This window comes from Apus apus, chromosome 1 (genome assembly GCF_020740795.1).
Source record: "Apus apus isolate bApuApu2 chromosome 1, bApuApu2.pri.cur, whole genome shotgun sequence".
NCBI classification, from domain to species: Eukaryota; Metazoa; Chordata; class Aves; order Apodiformes; family Apodidae; genus Apus; species Apus apus.
The window spans coordinates 66,422,594-66,442,782 of NC_067282.1; the positions used below are offsets into that span (position 1 = coordinate 66,422,594).

General features: G+C 42.5%; 1 protein-coding gene across 1 annotated transcript; it reads left to right on the top strand.

The window, feature by feature from the left end:
* The first annotated feature begins 2,279 nt into the window (after nt 1–2,279).
* TBX19 (T-box transcription factor 19) lies at nt 2,280–16,158 on the top strand. The gene is made up of 8 exons (XM_051628541.1): nt 2,280–2,674; nt 8,182–8,446; nt 10,256–10,390; nt 11,178–11,239; nt 12,363–12,424; nt 13,229–13,330; nt 14,200–14,332; nt 15,575–16,158. The coding sequence occupies exons 1-8, from the start codon at nt 2,478–2,480 to the stop codon at nt 15,807–15,809; spliced, it is 1,191 nt and encodes a 396-aa protein (XP_051484501.1). The 5' UTR covers nt 2,280–2,477; the 3' UTR covers nt 15,810–16,158.
* Nucleotides 16,159–20,189: the final 4,031 nt, after the last annotated feature.

The window sequence follows — 20,189 nt, forward strand, 5'->3', positions numbered from 1 at the left end:
TTGGAGGCTCTACTCTGGTATCACTCAAAGCCCTGTGGGAATGACGGGCAGTCAGTATGTCTAAAAACCAAGCTTTTTATTTGTCTACAGAAATAACTATGTGTAAATACTGAAATATTACTACTTTTATGAGCTATTGTCTCTTTTCTTGCCTCAATTTTGAATATCTTAATTTCTGAGCAACTAATTCTAAAAACAGCTGTGTGGAAATAGGGCTTTGACTTAAAAAAAAAAACACAACAAAACAACAAAGTAAAACAGATTAATTTGTCTGAAAAACTGAAGTTATTGAATTGAAATACACAGTACTTCAACCAGCTCAGATTTCTGTGTTTTTTTACATTTGTAATATAATTAAACTGAAAACTGTCTCACATATGCATTTGCTATGCCCTTTGATCACACGCAGGGAAAAACTGAAATAGTAGCTCCTCTCTCCTATTTGAGCTTTTGGAAGGGAGAACATAAACATGTTCCATGTTACAAAACCATACTACCTGAGATGCGATAATAGTTTCCAAATGGGAAGTGGCACACTTCCAAGTACCTTACTATCCTATAGATTTTGAACTACATTCTCAGTCATTCAAAAGTGGAGATGGATTGGATATAGAAGTTGATATTGACACCTTCTAGTGTAACTCATAAGGTGAGTTGATTGATATAATAATGAAGGTAATTTTGTTATGAGTTCACAATTTTAAAAAAAAGGTACATAAAGGCTGAAGAGAAGGAAGATGTAATAGAGTGTGAAGTTTGAAAGCAGCATGGTTTGGATTACCCAGATGAAAAAAATACGTTGTGTCTGTCTCACTTGCACCTTCCAATGGTGCTGAGACTGCCAGGAACTGAGGGTTCTCTCCTGGACTCTCCGTTCTGCAGAACATCACACTGCTGCACACCTGCAACTGTGAAGTTCTGGGGAACTGCAGCCAGTATGCTTACTCCATCTAGGGGTTGAGGGATTTGTAGGAGTAGTTCCCAAGTAAGGTACCATATGACACAAATAAGATCAACAATCTCCCCCTTGCTGCTTAGGTAGATGCAATCCCTCAGGTTTTTTCAAAGATCTGTTGAGCTTTGTCAAGTGATGGATTTAACTTAAATCTTGTTTTACAAAGTTTGCCAGACTCTTTCTTGCCTTTGATAAATCACATTAGTGATCTGCCAGGTCATTTAATCTTTTAGATAGAACTGGAAGCACAGAAATTCAACAGGGGCTATTGAATGAAATTTTCAAATGCAAAATTTTCAGTAAGAAGCCAGAAAATATATTTCTCTAAAAATGACTTCCAACAGTATGTTTTCATAATTAAGTCCCTGACTCTGTGTTGTCCAAAAGACCAGAAATTTCAGAGGTGCTGTCAGAGCTAGAGGCATCCGGATAAATTAGGCACTCAAATGCCTTGTTACGTGCCAAAGTCCGGTGTCTACGGGTCACCCGTATTCATGTGGCCTCGACTTAACCCTTTAGCATGGAACTGAAGCCAGGTCTCTCATATCCTTGGCTGAGTGCTGAAACTACATGACTACTCAGTAAAATGGTGGCTTCTCTGTGGAGGGTTATATGCAGTTAGATTAGGCTTGTTAGAGAAGGTCTCAGCCTGAGGCAAGAGGGAGTGCCTGTTTTAGGGGGAATTTTTGTAGGCATTGGACCTTGAGCAGGTCAGCAATAGCAGGCCTTAGGCTGTTGGGCTCACACCCAGCCGCAGGAGCATGGGGTCTCTCCCTGGAAATGCAGCCAGGGCGGAGTTCAGCTGCTTGAAAGGTGCAGCAGGCATTCTGTGGATGACAGTGGAACCAAGGGATGGACACAGTAGGCATCAAGAGCAGAGTGCAGAGATGCTACCTTCTCCTTGTGCATTGAAACCTCAGTGCAGAGGGGTGTCTTAATATTACATTTTTATAGGAACAGAGGAATGAGGTTAATTTGTTTATTTAACATGCCTGGTGAAAATATTTTAAGACTGCCTTCTCTGTGTAACTATCTTGACTGTTACCAGCTCCTTCAGTTGGGGTCCACATCAGCGCGAACGCAATTTCCACGCATTGTTTCAGTCTGGAAATGAAACAATTTTCATTAATGGAAACCTGGTTCTCAAGCAGAACAATTAGACCCACTTCAGGTTGAAAAAAGATAAAAGCATGCTAATTTGGATGGAGGACTCTTCTTTCAAGGCAGCCAATTGAGTCATCAGCCTGCCACCCACCTGACCATCTGACAGGTAATTAGGAGATAGTCCTCTTTTTGTGTGGAGTGTGTGCATAAACCTCCACACGCTGGTGTCGCTGCCCATTGGGACTTCCCGAGGAAAGAGCTCCTCACTGGCAAAAGACTGAGGAGAGCACGTTTATCAGACGGTGCCCAACGAACTGACTTGCTTGGTGCTTTTTGATTTTTGCCTTTTTTTTTTTTCTTTTTTTTACTCATTTTTGTCTTTTAACAGCTACCTGAAGTTTCTGGCAGTAAAGTTGTCATGGAAGACCTGGGCTGCAAAAAACCCAGCGACTGCACCGTCTCCAGGCTACTCAGTGTAGTGGAGAGCGAACTCCGGGCTGGGAGAGACAAAGGTGACCCAACTGAGAAACAGCTCCAGGTTGTCTTAGAGGATGCGACACTCTGGCAGAGATTCAGGGAAGTCACTAATGAGATGATTGTGACCAAGAATGGCAGGTGAGTGATCTGCTCAGCACTGTGGGCTAAGTGTAGATGAAAGCCAGGGGGGTTAAGTGGTATAATAATAAACTGTGTGTGCAGACTCAAATGAACAGTTTTATCCCTGCAGCCTTGCAGTCCCCTAAAATCAGCATATGAACAGATTGAGGTGTCCCTGCTCCTTTTTGGTCACTGCAAAACCATTCCTGCCACTCTTTATTCCTGCCACTCTTTACTCCTGCTTGTGGAGCATGCTGTAGAAATATAGTGACTGATTTAAGGCTGCACAAAAAAAGGGAACTTTTGCAAGGGAATAGATGGTACCTCTCAAAACATTTTTAATGACTTCTTGTGCTAGTAATAATTTGCCTTTATTAGCAAGTCCTCACCTGTAGACTGAACATGACCATACAGAAACAGATTGGTGTTGTTACCCCAGCTGCAGTTCCTGTCTCTCTGGCCTTGGGTATTAAGGAGCTTGTACAAGCAGTCTGTACTAGAATGGGGTGCAATAAAACCATGCCCTCCATGGCACGTATGTGCAGTCTGGGTTGCATGGTCCCACAGTGGTATTGCTTTGTAATTGTTGCTGGTGCCCTTAGAAACAAGTGTGGAAGATTGGATAACAGAGTTTTAGAAAGACAAAATACTGTGATGTAACTGGGACACATATCTTACTATTTGGGGAACACAGGCATAGGAAAAGAGTGCAAAACCTGGTAAGAAGGATACTAATTCTGAATCAGATGCTGGCTTGAAGGGGGCTCTCCACAGAGGTTCTGCTGTGGGCTGACAGCAGAGTCCAGCCCATAACAGACAGACAGCTGTTAGAAGGTTTGCTGGTACAGTGATACTAAGGTTTTTATTGAACGTGCCCTTGCTACTCCTCTGCCTTTCTCCCCCCTGTCCCCAACATGCACATGTTTCTTTTGTGAGATCTCTCTCAGAAGACTCACATAGGAGAGAGGAATTAAGAGATATAGAGAAAGATTCACTCATGTGGAGTGACTTTTATTAATTTTGTAGACTTTGATTTAGCAGAATTTGTGGATGATACTGTTGTTGACTGTAGCTTGGCAAGGGACACAGGTGAAAGCAGTTACAAGGAAAATCTAGGCAGTTTGCTCAGCAAGGTTATTCTGTTGAGAGAACAGCTACCTTCCCAAAGTATCAGCTCTTGGTGTAACACTGCCTATTGCCATTCTGATTCCTCTGACAACGTATAGGGATAGAAATCTTCTGCTAAGGTTCTCTTTACACTGAGAAGCTGCTTTTACTTCATTTAGATTGCTTTAAAAACTGCTGTAAGGCTAGAGTAAACTTCTGAGTGAACTTTCACTTAGTGTATGGTAGCTTAAACTGACTCCGTAGCAATGTAAGTGACCAAAAATAAGGTAAGAGTTTTGCCTCCAATTAATTAAATTGGTACAAAGAATCACACCTACCAACAGGGTTTTTTCAGTTTCTTTCCTCTCAGCTAATGTAAGTCATAATTGCACAGTTATGATAGTTCTCTCTAAAATGTCTAGGTGAGTGCATAGCTAAAATCTTTGGATGATGATGGTATGGGAATCTTTCATTATTTGAATAGGCTGGGTTACTTTTTATTTCAACTTTATATATCAACTTGATCTGATTTTTCCTAAAGCCAATGACAACTCTAGTAATATCAGTGGGAGCAGGAATAGGTTCTTTATGATCAAACTACAGCAACTGGAAAATAAAAAGTTACAGAATTATCTCACACTGTTAACTGCATAAATCCTTTTAACAAAGTTACTGTAGCACCAGGGATTCTGAAGAAGGAAATCTTGCATTTCTTCAAGGACGTTCCATAATAAACACATCAGTGTACCAAATAAAGGAAATACAGACAGGAGCCTGCAGCAAAGGTCTCAGAACAACTCCATGCTGTTCAAAAGGAGACAAGCTTGAGACTGTTGCCAATGAGTGCTGAGATTTTTCAGGTTCAAGATTCTTCAGTTATTGTCTCCAAAGGGATCCCCAGTAGAAGAAATATTGATCTAATTCTGTGGCTACTTAAATCAGTAGAACTAACTCAGTCACTCTTGCTGATGGGTACATGAACATGTTTGAAAATGGTGTTCTGCGATTCACGAGAAGAGCCAGTCTGAACTTCTGTGTGTGAAAATTAAGACAGGCTGTGCAGACTCACTGTTAGCAAAATTCAGAAGTTAAACTGAAACCTGACACAAGAGCATCCCAGAGAATGAACGGCTGATTGATTAGTGATCCTCAAGTGTCAAATTTTAGCATGTACAATTACATCTGCTGTAATTGAGTCATCTCTAATTGGTACCAACTGTCCCCAAATGTCATAATTAGATAACACAACTTCATAGTTAATCATACATAGATATGTCTCCATCGCTGTCTCATACTTCGTTATAATAATCACCTGCCACAGCAATATGCCTAGGTACACAAGGAAGACAGATATATTCCGAACAGGATAGATATCAGTGAAATTAATCTGCATGTTGTATCACAAAATACATCCTAATGGGCGCAGCTGATATGATGGGAATCAGTCTCCTTTTTGACTCAGATTTATTGTATTCAATTGCCATTTCAGTTATCAAATGCTCTGCTTTCTGATTGAGCAGGTTTTCTCTCTCAGTGTTTATCCTGTGTTAGCTACGCAGTATCCTGAGACTCTGCCATCCATGTTATTGCTTGGAGGCAGCAAGGTGCCAGTGTTCCCATCTGCAGGTGGGAAGAACCCACAGTGGATGAATGCAGGCAGTGGGAACCGGAGGGGTAAAGAAGCCCTTTCCAGGCTTAAATGGTAAAGCAACTTTACTGGTTACTACACATTCAAGTTTGATATCAAACATCTTCCCACTCAAGTTCTGTACTGTGGAGTAATTGTAGCAGATCAGCTCTAAATAAATTGAAGAGGCTGAAGTGCTCAGCTATTGCAGTAATAGAGGTCGTGTGTGTACCTGCCTGATCATTGAAACAAACATTCTGACTGCAACAAATTTGGAGAAATCATCTGCTGCGCTAAAAGACAGATAGGTGTGATTTTAACAGTAAAGCCACTTGATCAGCAGAACAAGCAAGGTGGTAAGTTTTCCATCATTAGATTCTCTACAGTCAAGACATGCTGGTCCATGTGAAACAGGGATTTACTGTGTATGAAGCAGGTTGATGCAGGGAAAAGCACAGGGAAGTGCTATAAGCTCTGTGAAATTGGAGGTTAGAGTTGATGGTGACTGTATTCCCTTTTGGCATTAGTCTATATGTTTTTTTGATAAAATTAAGCTTTCAAGTAGGAAGGCAGAAAACTCTGCATTGTGGGCAGAAGAATTAACAATCTGTATGTATCACAAATAGTTTTAAGAAATCTAGTGAAATTAAATTTTCATGTGGATTATTTTTCCCCTCCAATTTTAGCTAAATATTGAAGTGTGTTACTCTGTAAATTGACTGCTGGAGGCCTAGGGCTGTGGGGAGCAATGCATCCATACTTTTATCACATTCCAGTTTGATAGCTGGTGTATCCTGGTCAGCAAGACACATTAAACAGAGTATAAAAATCCTTGGCTAAGCTTCTGTTTAGTTAGAAAGATCACAGTTTGGTTGGTGGATCTTTCTCAATGTTTCATTCATCCTACCTCTTCAAGAATTTGTGTTAGATTAAAAATGGCAAATTTCTGAAATCCTGTCTTTTCCTGTCAGCAGTAGGTGATGAGTGTATATAGTGCAAACTATATAAAAGTGTCAAGAAAGGCAGTGGTGAGTGTGATGCCATAGGAGATTGTTAGCAATCTGCTGTTGGGTGTCACTGGAGACTACGGCTGCAGGAGCAAAGACTTTTGGTGTCCCTTGAGAGAGCCTGGCATTTCTGTTCCCTTCTTGTGTATTTTGGATGTCTTGCACTGCTACCTTGCCTTAGCCCTGTGGCCACGGACCTCAAGCAATTGACGTGATTGCTTGGTGTAATCAGTCTCTCTGTCCCCATCAAAAAAAGGAGCCTGAAGATTCATTGGCCCATGCAGAAAGACATGGACCTGTTGGAGAGGGTCCAGAGAAGGGCCACGATGATGATCAAAGGCCTGGACCACCTCTGCTATGAAGACAGGCTGAGAAAGTTGGGGCTGTTCAGCCTGGAGAAGAGAAGGCTCCAGGGAGACCTTATAATGGCCTTCCAGTACTTGAAAGGGGCTACAGAAAAGCTGGGGAGGGGCTTTTCATCAGAGAAGATAGTGAGAGCACAAGGGGTAATGGTTTTAAACTGAGAGAGGGGAGATTCAGGTTAGATATTAAGAAGAAATTCTTCACTATAAGGGTGGTGAGGAACTGGAATGGGTTGCCCAGGGAGGTTGTTGATGCCCCATCCCTGGAGATTTTTAAGGCCAGGTTGGATGAGGTTTTGTGCAACCTGGTCTAGTGGTAGGGGTCCCTGCTCATGGCAGGGGGGTTGGAACTTGGTGATCTTTGTGGTCCCTTCCAACCTTCTATGAAAATGGCAGTTGCCAGGAGAGGTCAGTATGGAGGTGCCTGGGGCAAGGAGGCCTCCTGCTTCCTCAAGAAGAATGTAGGAGGTGACACATAACAGCTATGATAACCATCCACAGTAATGATGTGTATTCCTTGGCAAGCAAATAAACTTAACAAATAGGATAACTTTGTGGGGAGAATCCTCTGTTCTGCTGACCACAATTTTTTTCCTAGTTTCTGGAACTGCTGGAGCACGCTAACTCTATTGTTGCAGACTTTTAGGCCTGAGATGCCCATTCAAAGCTGTGTGGTATGGATCACAAGTACTGGGACAGCCAGAAGACTGCTGAAAGCTGTTGGCTGCTGCAAATCTCCTTCACAAAAGAATAAAATAATAATGAAAGGAGGATTAAGAAAAGGTGATATTAGACTTTTAAGCATAAAAGAAGCATTTTCCCCAAACCAACAAAGGCAGGATTTCAGTTTTAAATGCACAAGATGGTGGAAAGGCTGGATGAGAGGTGTTTATAGAGCTTAGTAAAGGACAACATTGAATCTAAGGTGGAACTGATAGCAGAAGACCCTAATCAAGCTGATGAGGTCAGGGAATATGGAAGGATGGGACCAAATTACTGGAAGAACCGCCAAGTGCAGGGTCTAATGACAAGGTTTTTAACCAGCCTTCTCAAAATGGAGATTTGTTTAATGCAAGCGTGACAGCATGTAAATACTTACATTTTAGAAAGGGAGAAAACACATTTCAGCTAACTACAGACTTTTAAATATATCCCTGTAGTAAGGATTCAGGATAACTCTTGGCATGATCAAGACCTTAGTGCCCTACTTCAGAGATAGTGTGTTGTTTTTTTTTTTTTCCAAAGGATTGAAATAATAAAAGCAAAATGAAGGATTAAGCTTTTAGAGACATCTGCAGCTAGACGGAGGGAGGGAGGATGTTTTTTACATTGACCTGATCTGTGAGCATCTGGTCACAAACACACTGAGGAGAGTCTTTCAAAACCAGTAGCCTGTGGTGTCTCCCTTTGTTTCTTGGCCAGGCGGATGTTCCCTGTTTTGAAGATCAGTGTGTCAGGCTTGGACCCAAACGCCATGTATTCCTTCCTGCTGGACTTCGCCCCAACCGATGGCCACCGCTGGAAGTACGTCAACGGAGAGTGGGTGCCAGCTGGGAAACCAGAGCCACCAAACCACAGCTGTGTCTACATCCACCCAGACTCTCCCAATTTTGGGGCCCATTGGATGAAAGCTGCTGTTTCTTTCAGCAAAGTCAAACTTACTAATAAACTCAATGGGAGTGGGCAGGTATGGCCTGATGTTTCCCCATACACCTCTTGGCTTCCATTGCAAACACCTACCAATTAAGAAATATCAAGGGTGCATTTATATAATTATAGAGGCCCTTACAGGCCTCTTCACCCACAGATGCCAATTATTCTCTGGAGGCCAAATGTAAACAGGAATAAACAGGCCTTAATTGGCGCTTTCAGATTTTAATGGACTTCTTGATGTTAAGAGAGACAGAATGCTCTGGTTTACTTAATCATCAGAGGGCTTTTCAGAGTTGATCTTGTGTGCTGGGGATTTTTACATAGGACTTCAGAGAAGGGGGAAAAAATGGTCATGGGTATTAGGTTTTTGTTGTGTTCCCCCATGTTGTTTGGTGTAAGTGGAATGTTGGCAGGAGTCAGATAGCAGAATAAAAGGCTGCTCCTAAATGAAATAATTACTATGTCTGCTTCTGCATCATGATAATTATCAATATTCTATTGAATCAGCTTTGGCCTTTGGAAAGAAATCACATGTACCAGAAATAAGTGACTTTCTCTTTGAACCCCTTAAAAATGCAAACAGGAAAATTAGTTTTGTTTTGTATTTTATTTTTGATGATGCATCTAAAGGTAAAATGTTGCACAAGATCTTTTGTTTGCTTGTTTGTTTTGCACAAAACTCCTACACTGGATGATACTTGTCAGCCCAGAATCAATTTCTTTCGTGTAAATATTGTATGTTCTTTATCTGTTATTTCCATTAGGTTTATGAGGTACCTCCGTAAGCCTAGTACCCTAATTAGGTAGGAAATTACCTCAATTTTTACAGACTGGAAAACAGAAAGATGACCTGACTTTTCCTGAATGACACATAGAATCAACACACAGGTTTTATTGTGGAGCATAGAACGGGACCTGAATTTGCAAATTCTTGCCCTGCGTCCAGGATCCCAGAAAAGTTGAAATCCTCATAAAATTATGCACAGGGCTAAAAAAGCTATAGGTAACCAACTTGGAGGTTCAAAAAGACCCTGTGGAAAAAACAGAGGAACACAATAAGTATATAAGGTCAGGTGGAGATGAAAAAAAACAACAAACAAACTGGGAGAGAAAAAGCCATATGAGAAACAAAAAGTCACTAAATAACAGTCCGTAGCTTCTTTTCTTTTGACCTCTTTCTCCCTTTCTGTGTTGTTATTAGGAAGTAATAGCTGACTAGCAGTGCTTTATGCTAATGGCTGCATTCTTCAACACACAGATATACATAGATATAGAGATACAACACTTTCCAAAGTACACATTTTTTAGAAAAATATCTTTTGATTGCAGTAGAGAGAATTAGGCAGTATAATAGACTTCCTGAAGAAGGTGTATTGGGGAATCAGTGTTATTCAAAGTTCTTAATTCCAGGTTAGAAACATTTGCCAAGGCTTTAAATATACTTCATCTTGCCCAGAAAGATGACTAGGTGACTGCCTCAGCTCTTTCCTGGCCCTGTGATGATGATTCTGAATCTTTCAGAGGGTAGAAGCAGGACAGTGATTGCCCCTTAACTGTTTAAACAGCCTCTAGTGCAGTGGACGCCATAGCCAAGTCTGAAGACCATAGCTGCTAACACAAATATTCACTAATGCTGCTATATCAAAAGCTTTAAATCCAAGCTCAATGAAGCCTCATTCTGTTCTGCCTGTGGTTCATCAGATGGGAGGAAGGCACCTGCCCTTCTGCTCTCAGTAATCACTGGCTGGGGAGGTTTGGAAGTGTGGTCTGTCACAAAGCCAAAGAGCAGCTGTTGGATACTGGAATGGCATTGGGGTCTGTCTCTCTGTTCTGTTTTCTGCAGATAATGTTGAACTCCCTGCATAAATATGAGCCACAGGTGCACATAGTTCGTGTGGGAGGCCCCCACCGGATGGTGATGAACTGCTCCTTCCCTGAGACGCAGTTCATAGCTGTGACTGCCTATCAAAATGAGGAGGTAGGTGGATGCCACACAGGACTCTCGGTCACAGTGGACGAGATGTGTTAGAAGCTTATTAACTACAAGATCAGCATGGACAGACTCATTTTCTTGTTTTCCCACCCGTCCCATGCAGTGTAATGCTCCATCCAGTGTAATACTCTGTCTTCTTTCTGCAGTAGAACATTGTCTAATCTAGTGTCTGGCTCCAGTACTAAGCCAGGTTTAGCTTAATATCCTGGCATGGCTATTCCAGACTGGTCCATCTGTCCTGGCATTCCAATTACTTACCAGAGAAAAAGATCCAAGTCCAGTATCTTTCTACAGCAGTGACTGACAGTTCTAATGATAACCCTACCTCTCCCTGTTCCTTATAATACATAAAATTGTGGAACAGCACAACATTCCCAACTCCAAAACTGTAATTGAGGGATGCTTTGGATTGTGACAGTTGCTAACTCAAGTGCCACATCCCTTATCTAGTGTTGCTGCAGATTTGATTAATACCTGCTAGGAATTCAGCGTTTAAACTCTCTTGAAAGGGTCTACCATCGCACAGGATTTGCCAGGCTGGACCATGCCATAAAGCTGCCCTGACTGGTGTTCTGCCTGTGGCACTGATCAGTGCACAGCACTCAGCAACCAGCAAAGGTCTCTCCTAACTGTTCCTGGAAGTCATCATGCGAGGGGATATGTTTTATTAGCTTAACCACGCAGTTCCACATAGATTACTCTGGAAGATGTTTTGTCAAGTTGCTATTCCAAATTGCCTTCACTAACATGCCTTGTTTTCTGTAAACTCAAGATAACAGCTCTCAAAATCAAGTATAATCCCTTTGCCAAAGCCTTCCTGGATGCAAAAGAAAGGCAAGTTGTTGTTTGTTTGTTTGTTTGTTTGTTTGTTTGTTTGTTTGTTTTTTTTTTGCTGCTGATAAGGTTAAAACTGTGGAATCACAATGTGAAAGATAAATTATATTACTTAATCTTGTTTCTGCCATCTTAAATCCAGAGTCACTCCCCTGGTACTAGCAGGGAGACTCTCTATGTAATTATCACCATAGGGTCTAAAAGTGGGTGAATATCCTCTGGGAGATCCTGGGACTCAGCACTGTCTACACAGGAAGCCTGAAATGACATCTTGTGAACTTCCCCAGTAATGCTTTATCCCATGTATGTTCATTACACTGTACTTACACTCCAATCAGTCCCATAATTGGATAGTTCAGGGAGAATAAAAGTTGACTGCAGATGTAAAAAACAGTAACTGAAGTGAAATTGCACTGTAACTACACTGCTATTATTAAATCTGTGTGACAATGTATAATGTGTTTATTAGAAGTAACCTGTAGCTGTTAACTGTGTAAGATGTTGGAGATGCTCGCACTGGAAATGAATTGTGGTTTATCTTTCAAAGTTGTACTTGCATCATTCATGCTAATGCAGTGGGGCATCCAAATAATGCATTTCAACCCATAATTGCTAATAATTTTTGTTTGGACCTCGTATGTCTTCTGACACTTTAATTGTCCCACATGCCTGCAGGAGGATTTGTATTTCTTTCCATTCCTCTGACCACTTAAGAAGCTGCTGTGTCAGCATCAGGGTTTCCAGTGCAGAGAAGGAATGCTGCCTTTGGGTTGCCTGGCTGAGCAGGAGACAGATTCCTGCCTTGGCTTGGGCAGCTGGCCAGGCTGAGGCTGTTGATGCAAGCAGGAATGGTGCCCACAGGTAGAGTTAGAATTCCAGGCTCAGCCCCCAAATCTGGCACAGACTTAGGAATATTTTTATGGATACCATGAAACATAAGTTCCTGCTTCCTTTATGGCAGACTGCAGAAAAGTCTACAGCTGCCTAGTAAGTGGTTAAAGAAGATGGTTTGCCCTCCTTTTCGAGTTACTTTTTCATTTTTTTTTGGTGAATAGTTAATTTTTTAACTTTCTTTTGTAATTTCTCAATGAGAAGTTTTACCACTAGATATTTTGCTTTTCAGAAACCATCCCAAGGATGCTCCAGAAACAGCCTCTGAAAGTCAACATATGACATATACTCACTGTAAGATTTTTATTCATGTCAGCTGGAAGTTTTGTGTGATAAGCTAGGTGCTGGAAACCTGAGACTTCCTTAACTGGATCATACCAGTCACTCACTGAGTTCTGAATTGTGTTCATAGAAAGGGAACCTTTAAAAAAAAGAAAGATTGGAGAAACCTCACAGTAGGAAATAATGTGACAGTTTCTGCAGAGGGATAATTTTCCTTATGATCCAGTTCTTCAATATTAAAAGGAATCTAGAATCAAGATGATGTATGACATTTTTAGGGCTTTCTCCACCTTTGTTTTTTTTTCTTCTTTGTAACTGAATATTTTTGTCACCTATAAAATTACCTTTGATTGGTGAACAGGAAAAAAAATAGGGGGCCTAGGGGGGGCAGGGCAAAGGCTCTGTTTATTTTAAAAAGTCAGTTTTTCTTTCACTTCTTCTTTGATGTTTGTGTGAAACTGTGGCAGTGTGTGACACTTTATTTTAGTTGTTTTCATGTCTTGTGTTTAGGGCTGGTGGCTTTGGGATTTTTGGGGGCTGTTTTTTTGGGGTTTTGTTTGTTTTGGTTTCGTGGGTACTTTGATTGTCAGTTGTTCCATAAATCAGTATCTTGGAACCTGCTTGATACTTCTGAGGTGCAGCTGATTCTACAAGAAGGCTGGTTACTTTCTTTATTGCATTGCAGTGTTTCAGTGCAATAACAGTTTTCTTCTCTCTTTCCCTTCAAAGTGGGCAGCTGGTTGATTTCCAACCCAGACACAATGCGTGCATCAGGAAGCTCTAATTACCAGTACACTGGACCTTTGCCTCTGCCAGCTCCACACACTCCCCACAGCTGTGAGAGGTATTCAGCTCTGCGAGGGCATCGGGCTGCTCCGTACCCACCTTCCTACATGCAGAGAAATCACTCACCTGCAGGTACAACTGGCATGCTGCTTTGCTTCCAGGGAGCACATGCTCTCTGTCTGTCTGAACCTTGCTTTGGCTTACCATAGGCATCAACAGAGGTAAAAGCTGAGGCTAGGGAAGAGCATGATGAGTCTCAAACAATCTGCACTGAACCCTGCATGCACAGAGTGTGTTTAAGGCAGGAAAACAAGAGGTACAAAGACCTGGGTGCACTCTGGCTGTTAATTATAAATGAGAGTGAATGATCTTGCTTAAAGTACAGCTTGTAATGATACAAAAAGAGCGCTGCAAGCTTTCTTTCAGTGTCATGCTATGAAGCAATTGCACTCTCAAGTTGAAGCAGCTCTTAAAAACATGGTAGGAGCTGACTTGAGATGGGAGCATTTTAGTACTGTCAGAATGTCTTTTGAGTCCCTTTCACTTTCCAGATCTGGACACAGAGTTCCAGGCATTGATTCTACTTTGATCAGAAAAATTTTCCCAGAAACAAGAGTAAGGATAAAGTAATTTGCTTAATAATTATCATTTAGCAAAGGCATCCTGTTTAACGGAAATATTTAAGCTCAAGTTATGAGGAAAACTGTATCAAAACATTGTCAGCCATTTGGCAATTATAATTAATTAAAAGACTATTAGTCAGACATGCAAAAATGCATATCCTATGTCTATCATGCTCTACCTTCTTATATATCACACCTGGCATGACAATGGCACCTTGTTACTTTAATAAACACATGAATTTTATCCTTTACCTATGGGTAGGAACCTCATTATCAAATTGCTTCCTCAAGCCTACCCATGTTCTACTGCCTTAAGACAATGTCTCTGCAATAGTCACTGATTATTTTTTTGTTACTTCTGTTTGTTTTTTCCCAAAGTTAATTTGTTGGAGAGCTCCAGCAATAATCTTCAGGTATTCTCAGGACATGACAGCTGGACTTTGCCATCCTCTCCACATGGTAATCTGCTCTCAGTGCCACACACAAAGGGAGCTGCCAGCCCTGGACCCAGGTAAGGTTATGGGAAAACTGCTGGTATTAGGAACACTGAGGTTTGTAGGGCTGCTCTGGTGATTCACACTTTGTTTCAAGCTTTAATCTGCAACTGGGTTTTGAAACGTGTCACAGAAGCACAGAGTCACAGAAATTGGGGCTGGAAAAGGCCTCTGAGATCATCAAGTCCAACCTATGGCCTAAACACCAGCACATCAGCTAGACCATGGCATTAAGTGCCACATCCACTCCTTCCTTAAACACTTCCAGGGATGGTAAGTCCACCTCTTCCCTTGGCAGTCCATTCTAATGTCTAATCACCCTCTCTGTGAGGAAGTGCTTCCTAATATTCAACCTAAACTTCCCCTGGTGCAGCTTCAGGCCCTGCCCGCTCATCTTGTCACTGATTGCCTAGGAGAAGAGCCCGACCCCCCACCTGACTACAACCTCCCTTCAGGTAGTTGTAGAGAATGATAAGGTCCCCCCTGAGTCTCCTCCAGGCTAAACAACCTCAGCTCCCTCAGTCTTTCCTCATAAGACTTTGGTAAATGTCCTAAATGCCCAACTCAAGATTCCTGGACACATCTTTCTGACTAACTAATTATCTCCTGCTCCGAAGTCAATGGGAGTTTCATTTTTCCCAGCACTGCTGAAAAGCAGGATCTTGGAACAGCCACAGACAATTCTGGTATCTACAATCTGTGAGCATTTTAAAGCCAAATTATTTTTCAATATATATATTCCTCACTGTTCTCCTGCATGAAATGAGAATCCTACTCCCATACAGGGATGTAACAATCTAATATATGTTCCATTATAAAAATATTGTTAACAGGGTAGAAAACGGTTTTAGGAATTGCTGAAATTTGGCTCTAGAGGGTCAGTTAATTATCAAATATTTCCCCTTCTTTTCTCAAAACAAATGCACACATTTACTCTAATTTAAGTGCCAGGAAAATCAACTGCAATTCTTTGAAATTTGTAAGCATTCACAAACAAAAGATCTTTAAATCTTGATACCTCATATGCACTTGTACATTTCTCTCTATGCCTCTCCCCAGGGTTACTGGGTCTGATGGTTGCTGGTGGTTTTTCAGTTAAAATCTCTGAGGATGTTCTAGTTTAGTTACTCAATTCAGATAGCTGCCTTTTCGCAGAGAACACACTTGACTCTACTGTAGTAAGCCCTGTGCAGGGGAAAATGCTTTGAAATAAGTAATTCAATTTATATCGCTTTTTTTGTTTTGTTTTATTTCCCCAGCCACTACCCTTGCCTCTGGACAGTGAGCAACAGTGCGGTAAACGTTGCCAACCCAGGAAGTGAGGGTAACAACAGCCCTTCAAGCATGTTTCTTAGGGGTAATGTCCCCTTACCCACTGCATCATCAGTCCAAATCCCTCTGCAGGGAACAGTGTCCAGCAGCATGGAGACGCAAGGGGAAACTGCTCTAGCCAGACTGGCAGACTCTGCATGGACATCCTCACACTCCTTTTAATGGACAGGCAGCTTGTGAGGGAAGCTCAGCCAAATAGGACTGGCACAAATGGCAAATGATCCTCTAGAATTGCAGCTCAGAGCAGGGATGTGTATGCATAAAATCCACTTCACCAAACATCGCTTTCTATAATGTACCTCCTGTATGTCAGAGAAGCCAAAATGCATAATGGAAAGACAGGAAATGTTACAGGAATCAGCTTATTACTGTAACCTTTATGTGTCATTTAGGAAGATGTCCAGAACAAAACCTTATAGCTAGCTTTGCTTCTCTATCACATTAAACATGCTTAGAGTTATGGGACTGAGAGAAGCAGACATGGCAGCTGGATATTTGCATGTAATTTAAAAAGTCCTTTCTGTAACTAATGGCCAAGTTCAGGGGAAATTACAAGCAAGTTTGTAACTGGTAATTTGAAGGGACAGACAGCGCTGCTTTAAAGACTTTCTCAACCTGTCACATGAAGGTTTTCACAGTACCTAAAACCAAACCTTTTAGGGAATGCAATTAGTTTGACACCTGCATACATTATTCTCTGTCCCCTCCCCTTCTTCAGCTCCTGTTTGCTGTTTGTGTCCCATAGGGATAATGGACACACTCAAGCTGAGAAAGTGGCTGCATTGTAGCAGCAGGGTGAAGGGCATCTACTTCAGCATTTACAGTCTGATGTGACAGTCTTTGAAATGAAAAGTTGCAATGTTTTCTATATGTGCTATTTTTGAAAGGGTGAAGGGAAGAGAATGTTAGAAAAACAGATACAGCTTGCACTTCTGTTGAAGAATGGCTTGAGCAGCAAGGCCATGGGTCCTTGCAATCTCCTTGAGAGACCTTGAGAGTTTAACACAAGTAGCAACTGTACAAGCAATCTCTTTGTTAGCCTAACACAAGTATAAACAGCCTCTTTGTTAGCTTAATAAAGGTAGGCATTGGGCCTCGTATATAAGAATGTAACAAGGAAGCTAACACAAGGACAAGATAGAGAAGCAGAATAACAGAGAATAAGGAAGAACACTGAGAACTCAGTGTGTATGTTACCATATAAAAGGTGGAGCATGTAAATAGAGCTATCCGATGATATCATGACTATCCAATGAAATCACTACAAGTAGTTTTGGAAAAGGGTGTAAAAGTGACACTGTGTATTCAATAAACTGAAGCTTGCTTTATCAATCACATTGATTCTGGACTGCTCGCTTCCCTGGCCGCCGGGAAGTGGCACCCGAACAGGGACACCCATTCCTTGTTGTTACCGAAGTCGGCGGGAGTTCTGGAAAAGCACTGGTAGCAGCGACCGGGGAGCAGAAGACCAGCCTCGGAATGCTGGCATCGACAGGCTGATCCGTGCTTGAACTGACCTGATATCAGAGGTTCGCCGTCCGGATGGTTGGGCTACTTATGACGATTTCGATGAAGAGCGCGCCCTAAGATAAGGTAAAAGGCTGCACTAAATTATTAGGGTCAGGGATATATAGATATACTGGCCGAAAATGGAAAGTGAGGTAGCCCTTGATTTGTTATTACGCTTTTTAGAAAAGCGGGCAGTAAAGGATATTGACCTTAAAAAGGAGTTAGCAGGGTTGGTAGCTTTTGGGAAAGATCAAGGTTGTTTTAAGGATCCAGGTGCGTTGTTTCAGGTTGAGGCGCGGCGAGAGTGCGGTGATTTGCTATGGAATAGGGTAATAGATGGTGATAAGGGTGCGAAAAAGTTAATGAAGCCGTGACGGGCACTGATAAATTGTCTTAAACAGTATCAGGCAGAGGAAAAAATAGCAGCAATTGCTTCCAGTTACTTGAAAGGAGTAGGTACGGAAAAAGAGGCAGGCAAGCTCCAGTTAGGGGTTGATTATGTGCCTCCCCCCCCCGACAGGGTGTTCGGTGTTAGTGAAGCCTTTGATTGATGGTGCTTCTGGGGGAGGGGGGCCATCGGCTCCGCAGTTAGAAAAACACAATGGAGAAGGCAGACTGTCAGAGAATGCCGAGGAGGAGTTGAAACGACAGACAGCAGAAAATCATAAGAACGAGCTGGTAGTGAAAAGTGATAGTAATCAGGAAGGGAAGTTCAGAAAAAGTTCCGCGGGAGTGTTGCGTCTAAACTGGCAGGAGATCTCTCGGACAGCTATCGAGAAGGGTGATCACGACTTGTTAAGTGTTATGCAGAAATCTGGTGTGTTTTCGGTGTTCTTTGAAGTTACAGATCAAGGGCAAGAGGAGAGTATAGCCCTATTGATTGAAAGCTGTTGTCACAGTTACGTGCTACGGTAAATGAATCTGGGTTACACAGTGAACCTACCAGGCAGATGTTGAATTATATTTGGGGCAGTGGAATTCTTTGTCCAGAAGATATTAAGACAATTGTGAGAATGATTATGACACAGTCACAATTAATGTTGTGGCAAGCGCATTGGAATAGACTTTGTGACAGGGCAGTTAACATCCCCCGCGATCAGCAGGACCCATTGCATGGTCTTACGGTGGAACATTCGATGGGTGTAGGTCCTTTTGCTACTGTAGATATGCAGGTACGGCTAGGTCCGGCAGTATTAAGGGAATCAATGCGGTTAGCCCGCGTAGCTATATCAATGGTTAAGACAGCACCACCCACTCCGTCCTATATGTCTATTAAACAGGGCAGGGAAGACTCGTTTGCTAGCTTTGTGGACAGAGTTACCGATGCAATTGAGCGTTCAGATGTGCAGGAGTGGATGAAGGGAGCAGTACTACGGCAATGTATTATGGAGAACTGTAATGCCGCTACTAGGGCTATTATTGTGGCGCTGCCTGGGGATGCTTCCGTAGAGGAAATGTTAGATCGGACGAGTAGGGTGCCGGTCGGACCGCAAGCAATGTTGGTAGAAGCAGTGAAAGATTTAGGGAACAATTTAGTGCAAGCCCTGAACCAAGTCTTAGCAGCCCTTGCGCCTCTTCCGCAAAATCGGTCTTCAGGCGGACCGCCAAAAAATAAAGACTTGAAATGTTTCCGGTGTGGGCGCAGAGGACATTTGCCACGTCAATGCCAGGTGCAACAGGTTCGGTGTGGAATGAACAACCACGACACACAAAGCCTGTCGCAGAGGATGGGGAGACGGAGCGCCGGGCCCTGCGGCGCGCGGACGTCCGTGGGGGAACAGCGCCATCTCGCGACCACAACTGCGAACTACCGACAAAGCACAGCCCGCCACGTCCGGAAGCCTCGGGTTGGGCGTGGCAACCGCAAGAGGTGTGACTCTGACTGATAACAAACCTCAAAAGAGCCCTACTGGAGTTAAAGGACCGGCGACGAGTAAGGGACAGACACACGGAGCGCTACTGTTAGGACGTTCGTCCGGTGGATTAAAAGGACTATTTGTACTTCCTGGCATCATCGATCGAGACTATCATGGAGAAATTGAAATAGTTATCCAGACACGCTTTCCTCCTGTGTTTATTCCAAAAGGAAGCAGGATTGCTCAACTTGTTCCTATGCAACAATTAACAGACGCAGCACAGACCCCTCAAGCTCCAGAGCGAGGTCGTGGAGGATTTGGTTCAACTGGAGGACTTCGCTTACCATGCACATGGATCATCACCCTCTAGTCAGTGCAGTGTTAAAGCATGAAAATGAATCATTACAGCTTATGGTTCTTTTGGACGCAGGAGCTGACTTGACTATTGTTTCTAGCTCAATTTGGCTGTCCCATTGGCCACTACAGGGTGTGATGGACAGCGTAGAAGGTGTAGGAGGAGCTGCTTCAGTGCAACGAAGCCAGAAAAGAATTCAAATCATCATAGATGAAAGAGCTGTATTTACACCAGTAACAGTAATGCCACTACCCTACAAGGTGAATGCCTTGATTGGTCGGGATGTTTTAAATCAGCTTGGGATTGTTTTGACCACTGACAGGCCTTTTTGATGGCGGTCACTGTGAGGACTTTCCCGATTCCATTACAGTGGTTAACTAGTGAACCTGTCTGGATCGAGCAGTGGCCGCTGAAGAAGGAAAGTCTACAGCAAATGCATGAGCTAGTGAATGAGCAGCTACAGCAAGGACATATAGAACCATCTACTAGTCCCTGGAATACACCTATATTTATAATAAAAAAGAAATCTGGCAGATATCGTCTATTACATGATTTACGTGCTGTTAATCAACAGATGCAATCTATGGGGGCTTTACAACCTGGCCTACCCAATCCAGCAATGCTGCCTGAACATTGGAACTTATTGATTATAGACTTAAAGGACTGTTTTTTCACAATCAAACTTCATCCTGAAGATACACAACGTTTTGCCTTTACAGTACCTGCTATAAACCGGGAGGCCCCAGCCAACCGGTATGAATGCGTAGTGTTGCCTCAAGGAATGAAGAACAGTCCCACATTGTGCCAACTATTTGTTGATGC

Excerpts from the sequence above, each read along its gene's own strand:
- TBX19 (XM_051628541.1), top strand. The coding sequence starts at position 2,478 with ATGGAAGACCTGGGCTGCAAAAAACCCAGCGACTGCACCGTCTCCAGG. Across the intron at positions 8,447-10,255 it reads AACTCAATGGGAGTGGGCAG|ATAATGTTGAACTCCCTGCA; the intron begins GTATGGCCTGAT and ends TGTTTTCTGCAG. Across the intron at positions 11,240-12,362 it reads TTCCTGGATGCAAAAGAAAG|AAACCATCCCAAGGATGCTC; the intron begins GCAAGTTGTTGT and ends TTTGCTTTTCAG.